At 42.1% G+C, this 18,414-nt stretch overlaps 1 protein-coding gene across 12 annotated transcripts in view; it reads right to left on the bottom strand.

Annotated features, from left to right (window-relative positions):
• CASK (calcium/calmodulin dependent serine protein kinase) overlaps positions 1–13,289 on the bottom strand; it is a 392,391-nt gene extending 379,102 nt beyond the window's left edge. For all 12 annotated transcript variants that reach the window (XM_060182549.1, XM_060182551.1, XM_060182553.1 and 9 more), the window contains exon 1: positions 13,105–13,289. In XM_060182549.1, the coding sequence (XP_060038532.1) occupies positions 13,105–13,163 (59 nt within the window). In that variant the 5' untranslated portion in view covers positions 13,164–13,289. The remainder of the gene's footprint in view (positions 1–13,104) is intronic.
• Positions 13,290–18,414: the final 5,125 nt, after the last annotated feature.

Here is an 18,414-nt window from a genome sequence, read left to right as displayed (position 1 = left end):
AGTATCTGGACAGTCTGCTGAAACAACCTAAGGGACGACTCCAGACTTAGCCCAGAGAGGTATTGAAAGAATAGCCCAACCTTGAGAATAAACAAGAATGGAAACTGGACAATAAGCTCCAGTTTTGCTGTTTTGTTTTAATCTACAACAAGATCAGCAAACTACAGCCCAAGGTCCAAATCTAGTACACTAAGTATTTTTGTTTGCTTTGGATAGAAACAGAGGCAGAGAAGAAGGGTGAGGAGTGGAAGAGGCCACAACACTGAAGCTTTATTCAATGCGGTGTGGTCTGGACTTTAACCTGGGCTGTACATATGGCAAGGCAGCACCCTATCCGGGCAAGCTACTTGGCTGGTCCATAAATAAAGTTTTATTGGAACATAGTGACACTCATTCACTTTTGATATTTAGATGTCTCCATACTATAATGAAGCTGAACTGAGTAGTTGTCATAGATGGCTGCCTGACCCACAAATCCTACAAACTTTACTACCTGCTAGTTGAAAGACACTTGTCAACATCTGGCAGGTAATACTTAAAACTATTAAAAACAGTACAAATAAAAGGTCAGCTTTGGACTGAGATTCAGCTTACCCTACAGAGCATTCCTTACCAAGCACAAAGTCCCAGGTTCAAATCTCAGCACCACACAGGAGCATCACAACATCAGGGGAAGATGTTTCTCTGGATGGCTGCTGCGGTACCCTTTCTCTTTATGTCTCTCTCCCTCATCCCCCCCACAGCCGCCCTGCCTCTAAAGTGAAAAGAATGAAAACAATTGGCCTCACAGTGATGGAATAATACATGTGCAAGGTCCCAGTACCACACAAAATAATAATCTGCTTCAACTTACATCACAGTGTGTTGAACAGACTCTGTAGACAAACTCTAATGGTACTCACCTGACTTAAAATAATTCTAACTCCTATACACTGCTGTTGGAAATATTTAAAAAAAAAAAGAGTACAGTCACTTTCAAAAACAGCCTCAAAGTTCCTCAAAAAGTTCAACACAAAATTACCATGGTAGACACAAAGTTACTACATTAAGTACAAAGTTATTATTTGACACCAGGCAATTCCACTCCTGGGAAGCAAAAAAGAAATAAAAACACATTCACACACAAAAGCTTTTATGTAAGCATCAGTGGCAAGATTGCTAAGAGGTGAAAAATATCCAAATGACCCATCAAAGAACGAATGAATCAATAAAACATGGTACATCTACACAAAAGAACAGTATTATGAACTGACATAATAGTGAGCCTTGAAAACATTCTCAGAAAAAATCAGACCAGTCATAGAAGACCACAAAATGGTAGGTTACATTTACATAAAGTATTCAGGATGGGCACATCTGTGGAGACAGAAAGTAGATTAGTGGTTGTCTAGGGCTGAGAGGAATAGGGATGACCGTTGAAGCATACAGAGTTTCTTTGGGAGAATGATAAAAATATTATAAAATGAGTGTGGCAAAGTATGCAAAACTCTGAAAATACTAAAAAATGTATTTCTTTTAATTTCTTTATTGGGGAATTAATGTTTTACATTCAACAGTAAATACAATAGTTTGTACATGCATAACATTTCCCAGTTTTCCACATAAGAATACAACCCCAACAGGTCATCTGTCATCCTTTTAAAAAATATGTATTTAATGTTATACTTCAAGTGGGTGAATTGTGTCTTAATAGAGTTGCCCCCCAAAGGCATTCATTAATCTGTTACATAACATCCAAAAATCAAAATATTGACATCTAATATTTAGCAATGCTCCTTAGGACACTCAGTCCCTTCCAACACTAAATGACAAGCAGTACAATAGTATTGAAGAGCAGGAGCTTAAGATGGGTCACTTACACCCAGGTGTGAATCCCTTCTTACTGTGCTGGACAAGTTACATGTTTCCTCTTCTGTAAAATGGACCACTAGGTCCTCCTCTGCCATCATGTTCCAGGACCCGAGCCCTCCTGAAATATTTTTTAACTTTATTTTTTTATTACCAGAGCACTGCTCAGCTCTGGCTTATTGTGGTGTGGGGGAATTGAACCTAGGACCTCAGAGCCTCGAGCATGAGAGTCTGTTTGCATAACCATTATGCTATCTCCCCCCATTTTAAATTTTTTAAGTTTCTCCACCTGTATTTCTCTAGTCCCCTTTTCTAGTGAAGAAACAGGCCTAAAAAGATTAAATGGTTACCCAAGAGGAACAAATTATTCAAGCTTCACCTGCTCTGTAAAGAGTTCATCAAACTTCCTCCTACTAGGTGGTCACAGTCACTGGATTGCTCACTAAACATAGTGGCTTCTTTCACATCTCCTAACTGAGCACTCAGCTGTGTCAGTTACCACATTCAGGTGAGGTCACTAAGTGAGCAAATTAGATGCAACCCCTGCCTTAACGGATCTGTGGTATAGTTCGATTTTTAACTGTCATCTCTACCCATTGACAGAGAGCTTCCGAAAGCCAAGGAACTCGAGTTTTCTGGTGAACAACAATGTAATGGCAATTTAAAAATGATAACAACCTCCAGACACGTTACATATGTCACTTCATTTCGATCCTCACAACAATCCTGCAAAGCATGTGTTATCATCTTCACTTTATAGCTGAAGAAACCGAGACTCAGAAAGGTTAAGCCAGTTGCCCAAGGCCACACAGGCTGTACATGAATGGACAAAATGAACAAATGCACAGATGTTAGCGCTGCAAACAATTCTATGCACGTGGCAGAAAAGAATGTTCACTTTACCATATTATTTATGTAATAGAGCCTGCATTTAGTACTGAGAAAGCACACATTTAGAAATTACTGGAACTTATCTATGTAGCTGCCAAAAGTAATGAGTATCTAAAAAACACTTAGGCTGAGCCTTACAATCACTAATCCATGCAAATGGCTTGTTAAACAACTACCATTCCTCCTATAACTGAGGAGAAAATGGTCACACTGTGCCCAAAGGTTACCAGATCAGATAGTAGGAAGCTCTTTACAAGCTACTAAGCAATGCTGAGCCACACGTTCAGGAAAAGTACATAACCTATGCTACAGCAGAAAGGTAAAAAATCTATGATGTTTCCTAAAAGCACAATTTAGTTTCTATGAAATAACAATGGTGTCATGATAGCCTGTGCCCCTAGAGCTGGGCTAGAAACCTCTGCAGTCAAGTGAGTATTGAGAGTGTTTTGGAAAAAAAGCATGAAAATCTGCACGTGGTTAGATGGTAATACTTCCATCCTAGACTTAAACAGACACACACACACCTCAAAAGTCAGGGTTAAAATGAAAAATCCAAAATATAGACTCAACACAGTATTTTTTTATGGTGTGTGTGTCTGGGGGGGGGGGTTAATGGTCTACAGTAAATGGTCCCCAGCTGTTTATACATGTGTAAGATTTCTAAGTTTTCTGTAAAACACTCTCACCCCTAACCTAGGTCCTTCTTCACCATCTTGTACCAGGACCTAAAATTCCCATGAGCCCCCATGCCCCCAGAGGCCTTTACTTAGTATTCTTATGGATATTATTAAACTATACCAAAAGTGAGAGGATGAGTAAATGTGCATGAGAGTGTTCAAAGGCGATTGCCATCACTCCTACCTGTAAATGACTCAAATATTCAAAGACAAAAAAAAGGGTACTGAAAGAAATTGAAAAATGTGCAACCCAGTAAAAAAAAAAAGTACACTACAATGACGTAATATGCACTGAGTCTTAGAAAAATGTACCCCATATGACAACAGAAATCCTATAAATCAACATTTCCTCAATAAAGGGTTATTGGAATTGGAAAAAAAAAGAATAATAGGAACTGAGATACAAAAAAATTGGTTTCAGTGCAACAAAGCTATCATTTCTTATTGTGAATGGACTGGGGCAACTAAGAAAAAAGTCAGTGAACAAATTTCATTTGGGGGAGAGAGTGGGGGAGAGAGCTACAAAAAGGAAGGTGAGCAAAATACTTAATCTAGCTGGGACAACAAAACCTTGAAGCAAGAAAGAATTCAGTTCCCTATAAAGGAAGGTTTGAAGAAAACAACAATGCTTCAGCAAATACTGAGAACTCCAAGTACCCTTAAAGTAGTCGAGACCGACTTTTCGTTAAAGGTTTCTATTACATTGAAAGGTATATACCAAACTCAGGAAGAAACAAGACCTATTCTTGGACCAACCAACCAGTTTTACCTAAAAGGCAGCCCATTGAATCTGCAAAACACAATTATAGTGAAAAAGAAATTTATTCCTGATGTCGGGTGGTGACATACTCTGTATAGCGTACATTTTACTATGTGCAAGGACCTGGGTTCAACCCCCCAACCCCACCCTAAGGAGGGAAGCTTCACAGGTGGTGAAATAGTGTTGCAGGTGTCTTTCTCTCTCCCTCTCAATCACCTTCTTCCCTCTTGCTCTGTTTCTATCCAATAATTTATTTTTAAAAAATTTACCCGACATTCACAGAAATGAAGTCAGAACCTTGATTTTTTTTCAGTCACACCATGAACTGAATATTGGATACTATATTCACCTGGATAGATGAAGTTGCCTCTCTGGTATAGACAAACCTCTCCTTGATCCTCCATGAGAATGTGTTGGGATTTTAAATTACTAGTTCTCCCTACTTTGAAACTCCTATGATACCCAGTTCTCCTGACTCAAGATATTCTCCAAGACACATTCCTCCCTCCCCCAACTTAGTCAGTCTTTAAGAACTCATTAACTTCTGATATGGGAGATGGCACAATAGATAAAGCATTGGGCACTGCCACATCAAGTACTGAGTTCAATCCCTGGTTCAGAGTAAGTCAGAGTGATGCTCTGGTTCATTCTCTCTCTCTCTCTCTCATGAATAATAATATATTAAAAAAAAAAAGACAGTCACTCATAGTTTCATTTCCAAAGGTGATTCCCTATTCTTCAGTCATTTCAGACTGTTCACCCAAACTCCTGTCTACATTCTAGTAATGTACATTTAGAAACGGCTCTGTATTTCACTCATACCACCAAAGGTGATATAGCATTGTAGGAGGGGACACAGCTAGAAAACACACATAGACAGGAATGGAAAAGTCATCAGCCATACTATTTTGTGATGGAAAAATGACTATTTCAGAATAGTCTACAAAAATGATCCTGTGTTACGTCTTTTAAAAATTCCCAAAGAATGCCTATGAACTGGACGATATTTACCTCTGGAGAGTGGGAGTAATGATAGTGGCAGAAGAACGATTCAGTATTTACCTTTGAACTGTCTATATTTCTTTAATTTTACAATGTACTTGATGAAATCTAAATTAAACAACAGACAATCACTAAGTCTCAAAATTCAAAAGTCAAATGCCTTTAAGAAATGAAACCTTCCCAATGTGCAAAGTCAAAGAGAGACTGGCTGACTCTCCTAATGACTTGGGTCCTACAACCACTCAGACTACCAAAATGTGCAGCAGGGCAAAGTACGTTTTACTCAGTGAGGAGAGGGAACACCTACGTATGGGGTGGTCTAGGGAGAGAAAAGAGAGCACATGCTATTGCATCTTGAACCCTGTAGCATAGACTCAGAACCACAACTGGTAGTTTTAGAAACGGCACTGTCAGGCGGAACTACAATATGGGGAAAAAAAAAAAAGAGTGAGAGCTGTGCTCCCTACCCGTTTGTTGACTGGGGTCAGGTACCCAATCTGCAACAGTGAACTCACTTGATTCTTTAGGAATGTGGTATTGGCAGACAGCTGAAACACTGTCAATTCAGCAGCTGGGGGTTTACGACACAGTTCTCAGAGTCAGAAAGAACAATTTCAGTATTTATCATGGGATATAGAAGCAACTACCTTCTTGAAGCCACCCCACTCCACCTCCAACAAATTCCAATCTGAAACCTCATTACTTCTGACTTGGCAAGTCTGGACTAACTTATTGTTTTGTCTGTTGGGACAGGAGGATCAGAAGGAAGAACATGGAGTAAAAGTTCCCAAACAATATTTTCATTGGATGGACAGGATTCTCTATTTCCACTGCTAAAAAAAAAAAAAGGCACATAAAATCAGTATGGTAATAAATGCTGATATTTCATTTAAGATAAAGATTCTCACCACTCAGAAAAAAAAAAGAGACACAAAAAAATAAAACAAAACTAGGCAGGGGAAAACAGCATAGTGATTATGCAAGAGACTTTCATGCCTGAGTCTCGAAGGTCTCAGGTTCAATCCCCAGCACCACATAAGCCACAGCTGAATGAATGAATGAATGAATGAATAAATGAATGAATGAATACAGTAGCATGGAACCTCTATTAAAAAGGTAAAAAAATTAACTAGTTAGTCAACAATTTGTTTGGCTTTATATGTTAACTCTTTTTTCAGCTACCAGGTTCTAGATGCTAACATGATGCCAACCGGCCTGCCCTGGGCAGACAACCCCACCAATGTGTCTTGGGAGCCCCGCTTCCCCAGATCACTGACCCACTAGGGAAAGAGAGAGACAAGCTGGGAGTATGGATGATCAACCTGCCAACACCCATGTTCAGCGGGGAAGCAATTACAGAAGCCAGACCTTCCATCTTCTGCACCCCCATAATGATCCTGGGTCCATACTCCCAGAGGGACAAAGAATAGGGGAGGGGATGGGATACGGAGTTCTGGTGGCGGGAATTGTGTGGAGTTGTACTCCTCTTATCCTATGGTTTTTGTCAGTGTTTCCTTTTTATAAATAAAATTTTTTTAAAAGTCAGGAAAAAAATTTAACTAGAAAGATAGGCAATTAAAATATGCAGTAAGGCCAAAGAGCAAGCTTATTAGATTAGCTGGGACACCTGCCTTGCCATGGACACAGCCCAGTTTCAAGTCCTGGCACTACACAAGAGTTGCAATGATATGGCAATGGACAATGTTCCAATGTTATTATCTCCCTCTCACTGTCCCCATCTTTCTATGTCGGAATGAAAAAGCCACCAAGATCACTGAAATCACATTCATGAGACCCCAGCTCCACTGTAAATTGAAATAAGTAAATAAACAAATATGAAGTAAATAAACTCTGAAAATGAAGACATGGCTTGCAAGTGGAATCAGTAGCAGAAAAATAGCATGAACATGAATGGACTTTAGAATCGGCTGGAATCCCAGGTGATCTTGGGCAAGTTATTTACCCCCTCTCGGAATCTCAGTATTTTCTGTAAAATGGATGCAATGCAAAGACAGTAAATGTGAAATGCCTAACATTCGAAGGCATAAATACTAATTCCTCTCATAAAGTAGGCACAAAGGTGTAAAAGGCTTTCCCCCACTGGAAAACTCACTGTCAAGAGCTGGGGAGACAGTATAATGGTTATGCAAAAGACTCTCAAGCCGGAGCCTCCAATCCCTGGCACCACCATCAGCCAGAGTTGAGCAATGCTCTACCCTTTCTGTATATATTCCCTCTCTCTGTAACTGTCATTAAAAAAATCAAACAAAAACTCATGTCAAAGTTCCTTTAAGGAGTGCTCCTACAACATGTGAAATTTGAGGAAATTTATAAAAATACAATAATTTAAAAAAACGTCTCAAAAAGTGAGGTAGATATGCTTCTTTAGTTTACTAAGTAGAGCTATGACTGGATAGGGGGATAAAATTTTCAATTGAAAAGAAATATCCTGGAATGCCACTTTAAAGGACATCAAGGAGTCCTGGTGAAACTGTTATAGACACAAAAGAAACATGGAAGAGGACACTGAACTGCACATGTCAAAGGATCTAGAAGTATGTCATCATCATTGAAAGGAATCACAGGAAGTATTTATGAAGACAACATACGGAGGACACTATAAAAGAGAAAAAAAAGAGAAATGAGGGAATCTGGGGTAGGTTACACACATACAGAAGACCAACCAAGTAGCTTAGTTCCTTCCAAAACGACCCCAGAATTAAACTCCATCATTAGGAATGAATATTCCTTACTTACATTCAATAAGACCTGTGATATCTAGGAATCAGAAACAGAACAGGTTTTTTCTCTGTGGAATTTCATTTTATCTCTCATCGGTTGGATCTTTTTGGGCCACCAGCAGGTTAGGTGAGAGAGAGAGAGAGAGAGAGAGAGAGAGAGAGAGAGAGAGTGTGTGTGTTAACTTGGTATGTGGCTGACATATAGTCAAGCACTTTCATGGAGCATATTCTCATCTTTGAAAAATCCTGGTTCCTCCAGGATCACACTTAACCTTTTCAGTACAGTAAGAACAAATTTACCTACAATGTGTAATTAACATTTCTCAGGGAAATGTTTCAACATGGTATAATATTTTGCACTGTGGTACTAAAAATCCAAATACTGGTGTCAATCAATATATATGAAAGTCACAATAATCAGTATAAATAATAAAGCTAAATTTTTCCTCTATGCTTAATTATATATATTTTACATATTATTTACCCAGCATTTACATAAAGGCTTCTTCTAACTCAATTTTCTGGATAACAGCAATGTTGGAACCCATATATGAAGTTTGAAATATATGTATATAACTTAATCATATTTTTACTGGTATTTGTGAAAATAACATCCATACTAAACTTACACATTTCTTAATATTAAATTAAATCACCATAGTAGATAGCCATCATCAGCTATTATTGAAGTAAACCTGGTTCTGTTGCCCCAAACATCAGAAAAATCACCATGTTAGCATTATACATGCAGTACATCAATGGGAATCTTAAAGAACTCAAGAAGTCAAAGACAGTCCTAAATAAATGAATAAAATTCTTACACTACAAATGTAAAGTAAATGTTTTATATAAAAGATAAAAATCCATATTTTGTTTTTCTGGGTTCATTATCTCCCACCCTACCCAACCCTCCCCCAAAATTTTATTGTGCTTTAAAAAAAAAAGCTGTAAAGTCTCTGAAAAGTCAGTACCAAAATATTACATAGTCTAAGTTTTAAACTAATGATTCTCAATGGTAGCTATATATTTGAATCATATATATATATATATGTATATATATATATTCATTCAGAAACCACTCCCACAGTTTGTGATTTCACTGCTGTGACACAAGACTCTGGCAATGAATTTTTTAAAAAGCTGCTCTAGTGACTGAAATATGTAGTCAGGTGGAGAACCAGATCTTTAAATCAAAATACAGATTTCCAGGACAATAACTGCTCTGAGGTTGGTAAGCATGCTTTTTGACTTTCAGTGAAATTTCATCAACAGCTATTAATTCATTCCATAGTTCATGAGCATCTCTTATATAGCCAACCCTGTGTTAAAAAAATGGAGAAAGATGTGTAAGATATGTACCCTGCCCTCAAGAAGCTCACTTTTAACTAGGTGGAGAGGCCCATAAATAAGTAACTGTAATTAAATATGATAAGTGTTCTCTGGTGTAAGCAAATACAGCATGCCTACAAACTTGCATATCATCCTTGAGCAGGGGACATGCTGCATCATTCCAATTTTAGTATCTGTTATACCAAAGAAAGCCAGAATTTACAGGTTATATTAAATGCCCTAAATACCAGGGAAACATTCGACTTCCACGAGTGAAAATATCATGCGTTTTGCTATTCTCTTTCACAGAAACTGTTGAACCATGAATGTAGGCATTGCTGTGTTTTAATTTGAATGAATCATCTTGAAATGTACTTCCTGTAATATTACTGATTGTACACTTATCCTAAAAGTATAAATTTGCAAAAGATACAGGATCATGACAAGAAATTATCCAACTACCTGTATTTGCATAATACCTTTCCTTTCCAGTAATTGTTACACTTGGTAAGACAAGAAGTGGTGGTACTATGATAAGGTCCCATAATAGAGCATTTGTTTCAGTCACTTGAAAGACATTATGTGAGAAAATGTTATGGAAACAATAAGCATTCAAAAGAGCTTCTATGAGACTCTGAAAAAAGGAAAATGGGAAGAGTTTAAATTTGTTTAAAAACAAATGTGTCTCATGACACATGCAGTACTGATAATGAATCAGGAACACAATTCCCTGAAAGACACTTTTTAAAGGGAAATATGTGATCACTGGAAAGAAGACATTTTCCAAATAATTATCTTATACTTAAAAATCTCACTTTTTAAGTTGTCTTCTTAATCAAGTGTAATGATATACTAAATAATTAAAATTAATCTGGCACTTTCAGTTATGGCCATAAAACAAATAATGGGTGAGTGAGTAGATAAGTAGTTAGATAAGGGAGTGTGAGTGGGTAGTCAACTGATCTTGAGAGTGAAATCCACTGTAAAGTACCTTAGTGAAAAATGTAGACCTATTAAGGTATAGTACTCAAAAATAACTTGTGGTACTGATTTGGTATAAAATAAATCGCAATTTCAGAAAATTGAGTAGAAAAATCAACAACAGGGTTTTCAGTAGAAGTCTGTATCTTCAAGGTCTTTCTGGTTTAATCCAGAGTTGAGCAGATTATAAGTTAAAATGTATGCTGTCAAGGTCCCTGCAAGAAAATCTCAAGTGAATTTCAATTTCCAGATCAATATATGCTGAGACAATTTACTGGAGAAACCTTCAACCTTTACACAGGGTGAGAAACACTATCATTACATTCTTTACCACAGGGGCTACCTTGAATTCATTATTTCATACAATGACATATTACAAATGGCACTGATCAAATCAGATTTTGTAGGATATGAATGAGATTTCAGTTTGCAGTATTTAAGGTGGCCAAACAGTACCTATCATTTCAAAATTAGCTTGTTCTCCCAGTGTATGTAGCTCTGAAGCAACAGAAGAGATGCATTCAGCTCTAGCAGAGGTGTTTCCTGAAAATATTCTATCAATTATAAGTCTGCAGAATACGAGTTGCCAATGTGATGGTGACCACTTCTTTTTGATAGCCACATCATCACTGCCAGATCTTAAAGTATCAGCATTGGTTACATGGTGACTATATTTCTATCCTTATGATACTGTTAACAGTTTAATCTCACATTTCTGAACTACAATTTTCCTGGATTATTAAAGTCAAAATAATAAAGAACAAATATTGTGTGTACACACACACAGTCATCATGTGGAGGCTTCTGAGGAAAAAAAATCTAATTCATCCTAACTGGGTGCTAATAATGAAAAAAAAAAAGAAAAACCAAGGAGATGTTTTTGAAAACATATCTGTATTTCTAGTACTATACATTCATATAAGGCTATTGAACACTTGAAATGTGGCTAGTCTAAATGAGGAACTAAAGTCTGAAATCTAATTTCAATTAATTTACACTTAAATTCTGAAAGAGATACACTTGATGCAGTTATTGGAAAACTTTACGGTATGTTTGAAACAACTTGGGTATGCGAATCTACATTTGCAAATACAAATTGTAAGGAATCTAAATAGAAATTCAGTAATTCCACTGAAAATTTAGCATAGTGTCAGAACTGTGATGTGCTGTGTCAGATACATATTAGATCTCATAGGCTGAGTATGAAAGACATCTCAATCTCTATACTGATTACATGCTGAAATGATAATAGTTTGTATCTATTGGGTTAAATAAATTATTTTATTAAAATCAACTGCATCCATCTGCTTTTCACAGGTTTGAGGTAGCTATTAAAATTAATATCTGTATAATGTATGCACATAAAATTATGTATGTGGCACACACACACACACACACCTTTTCTGGACAGCTGGGGCTCTAGAGCACTTCCACAACCACTTTATCAGGACACATTTGGATATCTTTTTAGTAGACAGGCTGGTCATGTAACAATAGAGGCAAGGAGTAACATGCCCTTGTATCAAATGGGACTGAGGAAAGTGTGTAGCAAGCTCTGTAGTGTGAAGCAACATTGTAATACCTTAGCCCTTCTGGAAGGGGAAAAATGAGTTATCAGCACTTGGATTGCAATCCAGCACTACAGAGGACGAGAAGAGAGAGAGAGAGAGAGAGAGCCAACTGCTCTAAGGTTTTGATTCTCTTTTCCAAACGGGGACCTTAAAACAAGACAATAAAGCACAGCTGCCCCAAAGAGGTAAATCATCTCAATGGTAGCTATGTAGACAGTCTTAATAAGTCAGCAAAAAAAAAAAAAATCGCTCCTAAATTTTATCTCTTCAACTTCTAAAGCCACAGAATTACTCGCTGAACTAGGAGATCAACTTCAGATCGCCAGCATCTGCCTCACAAGCAAATTAGTTGGATTGTGCACTTGGAATACTGTTTGACAAGAATGAAAAGGAAACTATTCAAAACAGATTAAAGGAATGGACAATTAGATGAGGAACTGCAGATTTAATTCTCAATCAGCACTGTGATTAATCTGATTCCCTGCTTTTCCCTAGTGTAATTATACAACACAGATGAAAGGATGAGCATTTGGTCTGTCAGTTCTATATTCTAGACCATCTCGGTGACTCAAAGCAGACGGTTCTACCACACTAACCACCAAACCAATAGTCGAGGGAAGCCTTGAACACTGCTTTAACAGTCATTGCATAACGAGTTTTTTTTTTAATGTGGGGTTTTTACCCCCCGAATTCCCCCAACTCTTTGCACGTTCGTCTCTACCAGGTAAGGGATTTGAGAAACTGAACGAATACACTCGTTCTCAAATGACCCCCTCCAATCCGGGCCATAAGGTGAACACAAAGGCATCTAGATATCTAATATCCTGCACAATAGACACACACCCCACAATTTAAAACCTTGGATGTTCTTTCTCTATCTCTGCACGCAAGCAAAGGAAATACTAAAGCTGCTCTTTTCGTTCTTGCTCGGTGCTACATGCAAAGGTAACAATAACCCCCAACTGTCCCCAGAAGCAACTATAAAATCGGCTCTGTGGCCACGTCCCTGTGCAAACCGTCAGATAAAATGCAGACAGCGGATTTTAGCCGGTCCCACGCCTCGTGGGGTGGGCGACCCCGGCTCCTCCGGGGTGTGGAACCTCTGGGGATCGCTGAGAAAGCCCCAAGACCCTAGCCCAGCAGGAGGTCCAGGTACCCGTCTATAAATACTCCAGGGTAAGGAGGACGAGGGAGACAGAGAAGGAGGGCAAGGGGCAGGCCCGGGGCGGGGGCGGGTGCGGGAGGATCAAGGCATCACTGAAATGCATTTTTCCACACTCCCGCTCCCTCGCGTGGAGACTCACTTGCCGATCACCTCGCACAGCTCGTACACATCCTCGAACAGCACGTCGTCGTCGGCCATGGTCCGAAGGGGACAGTGGCCGCAGCGTGGAGAGCTCCGAAAACTGGGGTGGGGGCGCCCAAGAGCTCAGTGCCCGGCCCCTGACTCGCCTCCTCCCCTTCGGACCCGCGAGCCCTCGGTGCTGAAGACTCTCGGCTGGGGCTGGGAGGCCGGGAGACTGCGGTTCCTTCCTCTGCGAGGCGACCGCCCCAGCACAGTCGGCGGGGCCGGGGCGCAGGAGCGAGGGCGGCCCGGGCCCGGCGCCGCCCGCCCGCCCGCGGCTCCTCGCGCTGCTGGGGCGGCGCTGCCCGGAGTGCGGATCCTCGGGGAGCGCGCGGTGCCGCGCTCTCTGCTCGTCAGCCCGCGCGGGCCGCGAGGCCGCGACCGTTCCCTCTGCCGAGGATGGCTCTGGCGCGGCGCGGGGCAGCTCCGGCTACAGGGGGGGCCGCGGCAGGACCATAGAGGGAGGACCGCCGCGGAGGGAGGTGGCGGCGGCAGATCGGCGCTGGGGACCAGGAGGCGGCGGCAGAGACGCTCCCTCCTCCTCCTCCCGCCGCCGCCGCCCGCCTGGGAGTGGGAGGGGGCTTCGCGGGACTGGCTCTCAGCGCGGGCGGGAGCCGCGGCCACCGCCTTCGGCTCCTCCTCCTCAGCCTAAGACTCAGCCCAGCTCCGGAGCCCCGCGCACCCGCCTCGCGCACACACGCCCTCCTCCTCCTCCCCCCTCTTCTCTGGCCGCGCGGCTGCCAGAACTCCAAGCCCCGCCCATTCCAGCCCGACGGGAGGCGGAGACCTCGAGGGAAAGGGAGCGGGGCCGAATGGCGCATGCGCGCGCCGCGGACACGTCACGGTAATCGGGCGGGCATCGGGAATCTAGGAGGGGTGAGGGGGGCAGCCCGTGAGGCGCGGGCTGCCGCTACCTAGGCGGGGGCTACTTGGGCTCGTCCCCTCTGTGACCTAGCTGCGGAGGAGGCCGGGGGACAAAGGGTCCACGACTGAACGCACATTCTTGGCTAGCTACCAGGAAAGGACCCGAACCCCGGCCGTCCCCCCCCCCCCACACACACACACTTCTTTTGTAACCACTGCGACCCTTTCCCAGTTTTTTACTGGGGAAAGAGTCCGACTGAACAGGAAAGCAAATGGAGAGGTGGTGAGGTTGTCACTCAAGACCGTTCCTGGCGGCAGATGCTTTGAAGTGCCACTCTTGTCATCCCTTAGTGAAAATGAGGGCTGGAGAAGGGGGATCGGCCACTTAACATGAAAACGAAGCAAACTGAAACAGCCCAGGAACGGGATGCAACAACACACGGCAATTTATGGAAACAGCTTTTCGCCGCATCACTCCTTGAACTCAACAAATAGTTCCCCAGTCTCTGCCCCAACTACGGACAGTCTAGAGAGAGGGCAGGATGACAAGGAAAATACTGAGACTTTAAGCTCCTTTGTATACCCGCTCAAAGTCCTCAGCACCTGATCTGTCGTCGCCCCCCCACCCCCACCCCAATGCTTCCTATGTTAGACGTGTCACGATCGAATGCAACTAGAGGGAGTGTGTGCGTGCACAGGCACAGGGTCAGCCAGGGAGAGAGGTTCTGGGTGTTGCCGCCTTGCTCAGTTGTATTCAATATGAAGATTTCTGTTCAACTGAGCATGTGTGGAATGAGCCAGCGCCATCAGACAGGTATATGCCTGAGTTGAGGACCAATAAAAAAAAGTCTTTGTTCCTCTGCACAGCAGAAGTGCCCAATTAGTTCACAAGTCAGCTTCTGGAAATCGTCTTGTAAAATTCTTAGTGTGGTTAAATACAGGTAGAGAGAGAAAGAAGAAGTTAACAAAAGTGATTGTGAGGTGATTAGAAACCCTTAGCCTGTCTTCCTTTCAGAAACGTTTTTGTGCAAACCTTTGACCACTCCCTCAGAGAGATTTGATAAGGATCTGAATAATAAACCTTAAAGAGGAGTGGGGAATCAATGGGAAATGTGATTGCACGAGGTTTTTCTCCTTTCCCAAAGAACTTGTCCCTTCTCAGAATGGAGCATTACAGTCTGAGAGAAGTCCCTTCCATTGACAGTTCAGCAGCTCCAAGTGACTCACTCACCCTAAGCTGGTGTGCCCACTCGGGTGACCATGAGTCAAGCCCCAGTCCATTCTGCCCTGAGTGCACTGCAACCCTTACAAGTAATCTTTTTAGCTTCACTTCCGTTCTGCAGCCAAGGCTGAGCTATGTCAGGGTTACTGACTTCATTGTGGGTTTTGTTTTCCTACACAGGATCCTGTGCTCAACTCTACAGTAGAATAGAACAGATACTGGGGTTTGGTGTTTGTGCACCCTGTTGAGTGTACATGTTACAATGCACAAGGATTCTGGTTTAAGCTCCTGGTCCCAATCTGCAGGGGGAAAGCTTCACAAGCTTTCTCTGTTTCTCCCTTTCCATCTCCCCCTTCTGTCTCAATTTCTCTGTCTCTATCCAGTAAATAAAATAACTTTTTTTTAACTTAAGAAAAGGTCAGTTACAAACAAATGAAATTCAAAATGAAGTTGAATTAAAAAAAAAAAGTGACTACAGAGGTAGGTCTGCATTATATTCATGGGAATAACAGCTGGTTTAGATCTGGAAAGAACCCTAAAGCCAGTACTGCATTTATTTAACGAATCAGGTTCCATCCTGACCCCTGCCACATTATAGGATGCTTTGGTGTATGTTCTTTCTATCTCAGCCTCTCTCTGCCCCCTCTCTGTCTCTGTCTTAAGAAAGTAAGGAAAGGGGGGCCGGCGGTAGCACGGCGGATTAAGCGCACGTGGCGCAAAGCACAAGGATAGGCTTAAGGATCTCGGTTCGAGCCCCCATCTCCCCACTTGCAGGGGAGTTGCTTCACAGGCGGTGAAGCAGGTCTGCAGGTGTCTATCTTTCTCTCCCCCTCTGTCTTCCCCTCCTCTCTCAATTTCTCTCTGTCCTATCCAACAACGACAACAATAATAGTAACAACAACACGGATAAAAAACAACAAGGACAACAAAAGGGAAAAATGGCCTCCAGGAGCAGTGGATTCGTAGTGCAGGCACCGAGCCCAGCAATAACCCTGGAGGCAAAAAAAAAAAAAAAAAAAAAGGAAGGAAGGAAGGAAGGAAGGAAGAAGAAAGACCCAAAGGTTAGCTACCCCTACTCAATCATTTACAGATGTGGCAGGGGGGAGGTGGTTGTTCTCCCAAGAGCCATTCCTCTCCTCCACCAGAGTGGTAGCTCTGGCTCGCTGAGTCTGGATTGTAAACACTTCACCAGGAGAGATGAATCCTGATTCGTGAAATTAATAACAGCCACATTTACATCTGGCTGAGCACACACATTACTATGTACAAGGACCCACGTTCAAGCCCCTGCTTCCTACCTGCAGGGTACTGCAGGTGTCTCTCTGTCTCTTTGTCTTTCCTTCCCTTCTCAATTTCTCTCTGTCCTATTACATAAAGAAAATAAGTGGGGCGGGCAGTAGTACACCCGATTAAGTACACATGTTACGAAGCACAAAGAGAGACCCAGGTCTGAGGCTCCTCCCCCCCCCCCCCGCCCGCCACCCACTGGCAGGGAGTCTGTTCCACAAGCAGTGAAGCAGGTCTGCAAGTGTCTGTCTTTCTCTCTTTATCTTCCCATCCTCTCTTAATTTCTCTGTCCTAATTAAAAAAAAAAAAAAAAAAAAAGGCCTCTGGGAGCAGTGGATTTGTAGTGCCAGCACTAAGCCCCAGAAAATAAATAAATAAATAAATGCAGTCACCTTGCCCCAAAGATTGGCCTAGCATACTTAACTACTGACATTCCCTGCTCACTGGCTTAGGTGATTCACTCTTTCAATTAGCACAAAACTCAGACCCTTCCCTCCAATGGCTCAGAAACACTCTTTTGCTCCTCCCCACACTTGAGCCACCACACTGGCCTCCATGAAGGGATATGCAGCTTCCACTGCTGCCCTGGGGCATCTTATACCCGTGATGATGGGCAGTCATAAAATGGAGCTGGTACTGAGTGGCCAAAGGGTAGAGATGTCCTCAGTGAATTTCCCCGTCTCTTAGTGCACCAACTCCCTACACTTTCCAGTCATGAAAGGCAGTGCATTTGCCTTATTGTTTAAGCCATTTTAAGTTTTCTGCTACTTTCAAAGAAAGCATCTTACATGGTCAGGGTGATAGTGCAGTGGTAATGCTCAGGCTTTCCTCACGCCGGTCCTTGCGCTTTGTGCCATGTGTGCTTAACCCACAACACTACCGTCCGATTCCCAAGGCTTTCCTGCCTAAGATCCTAAAGGTCCCAAGTTCAATCCCTGCTACGACCATACCACTGTATGCCAGGACTGAGCAGTACTCTTCTCCCTCTCTTGCACTCATGAAAATAAATATGTATTCTTAAAAAATATTTATTGTTTTTGATAGGATAGAGAGACATAGAGAAGGGGAAGGGAGATAGGGAGAGAAAGAGAGACACCAGCAACACTAATTCACCATGTATACAACTTCCCCCACTGCAGGTTGGGAGTGAGGACTTGAACCTTGGTCCTTGGACATAGTAACATGTTTGCTCAACTGGGTTCACTACCACCCAGCCCCCAAAATGAAATTTAAAAAATAATAATCTGTGGGCCAGGCTGTGGTGCACTGGGCTAAGCACACATAGTACCAAGCTCAGGGACTGGCACAAGGATCCTGGTTCCAGCCTCCTGCTTCCCACCTACACAAGGGTTGCTTTGCAAGAGGTGAAGCAGGTCTGCAAGTGTCTATCTTTCTCTCTCCCTCTCTACCTTCCCTTCCTCTCTCAATTTCTCTCTTTCTTATGCAACAACAACAGTAGCAACAACAACAATAATAGCAACAATAACGACAATGGGAAAAAGATGGCTGCCAGGAACAGTGGATTCATAGTGCAGACACTGAGCCCCAGCAATAACCCTGGAGGCAAAATCATCATCATCTACAAATGGTACAATGGATGAGAAAACAAATTCAGAGATGAGTACTGCTATATACACTTATGTACACACTTAGTCAAACATCTGATCTAAACCTGGATCTCTGAGCTCCCAGTGTGGTTTTGATATTTAGTAATTTAGAAATTCTCTGTAATACACATCACTCAGAACTAGGACTAAGCATTGTGGCTAAATGTAGCACGTCTGGCTTTACAGCTAAAATGAACAAACCTTTTAAAATAAAGTCTAAGGGGCCAGGTGGTGGCGCACCTGGTTAAGTGTACACATTACAGTGTACAAAGTCCTAGGTTCAAGTCCC

This window comes from Erinaceus europaeus, chromosome X, assembly GCF_950295315.1.
Source record: "Erinaceus europaeus chromosome X, mEriEur2.1, whole genome shotgun sequence".
Classification (NCBI taxonomy): domain Eukaryota; kingdom Metazoa; phylum Chordata; class Mammalia; order Eulipotyphla; family Erinaceidae; genus Erinaceus; species Erinaceus europaeus.
The sequence above is the reverse complement of the archived record's forward strand: the minus strand, read 5'-3'. Positions and strand labels throughout refer to the sequence as shown.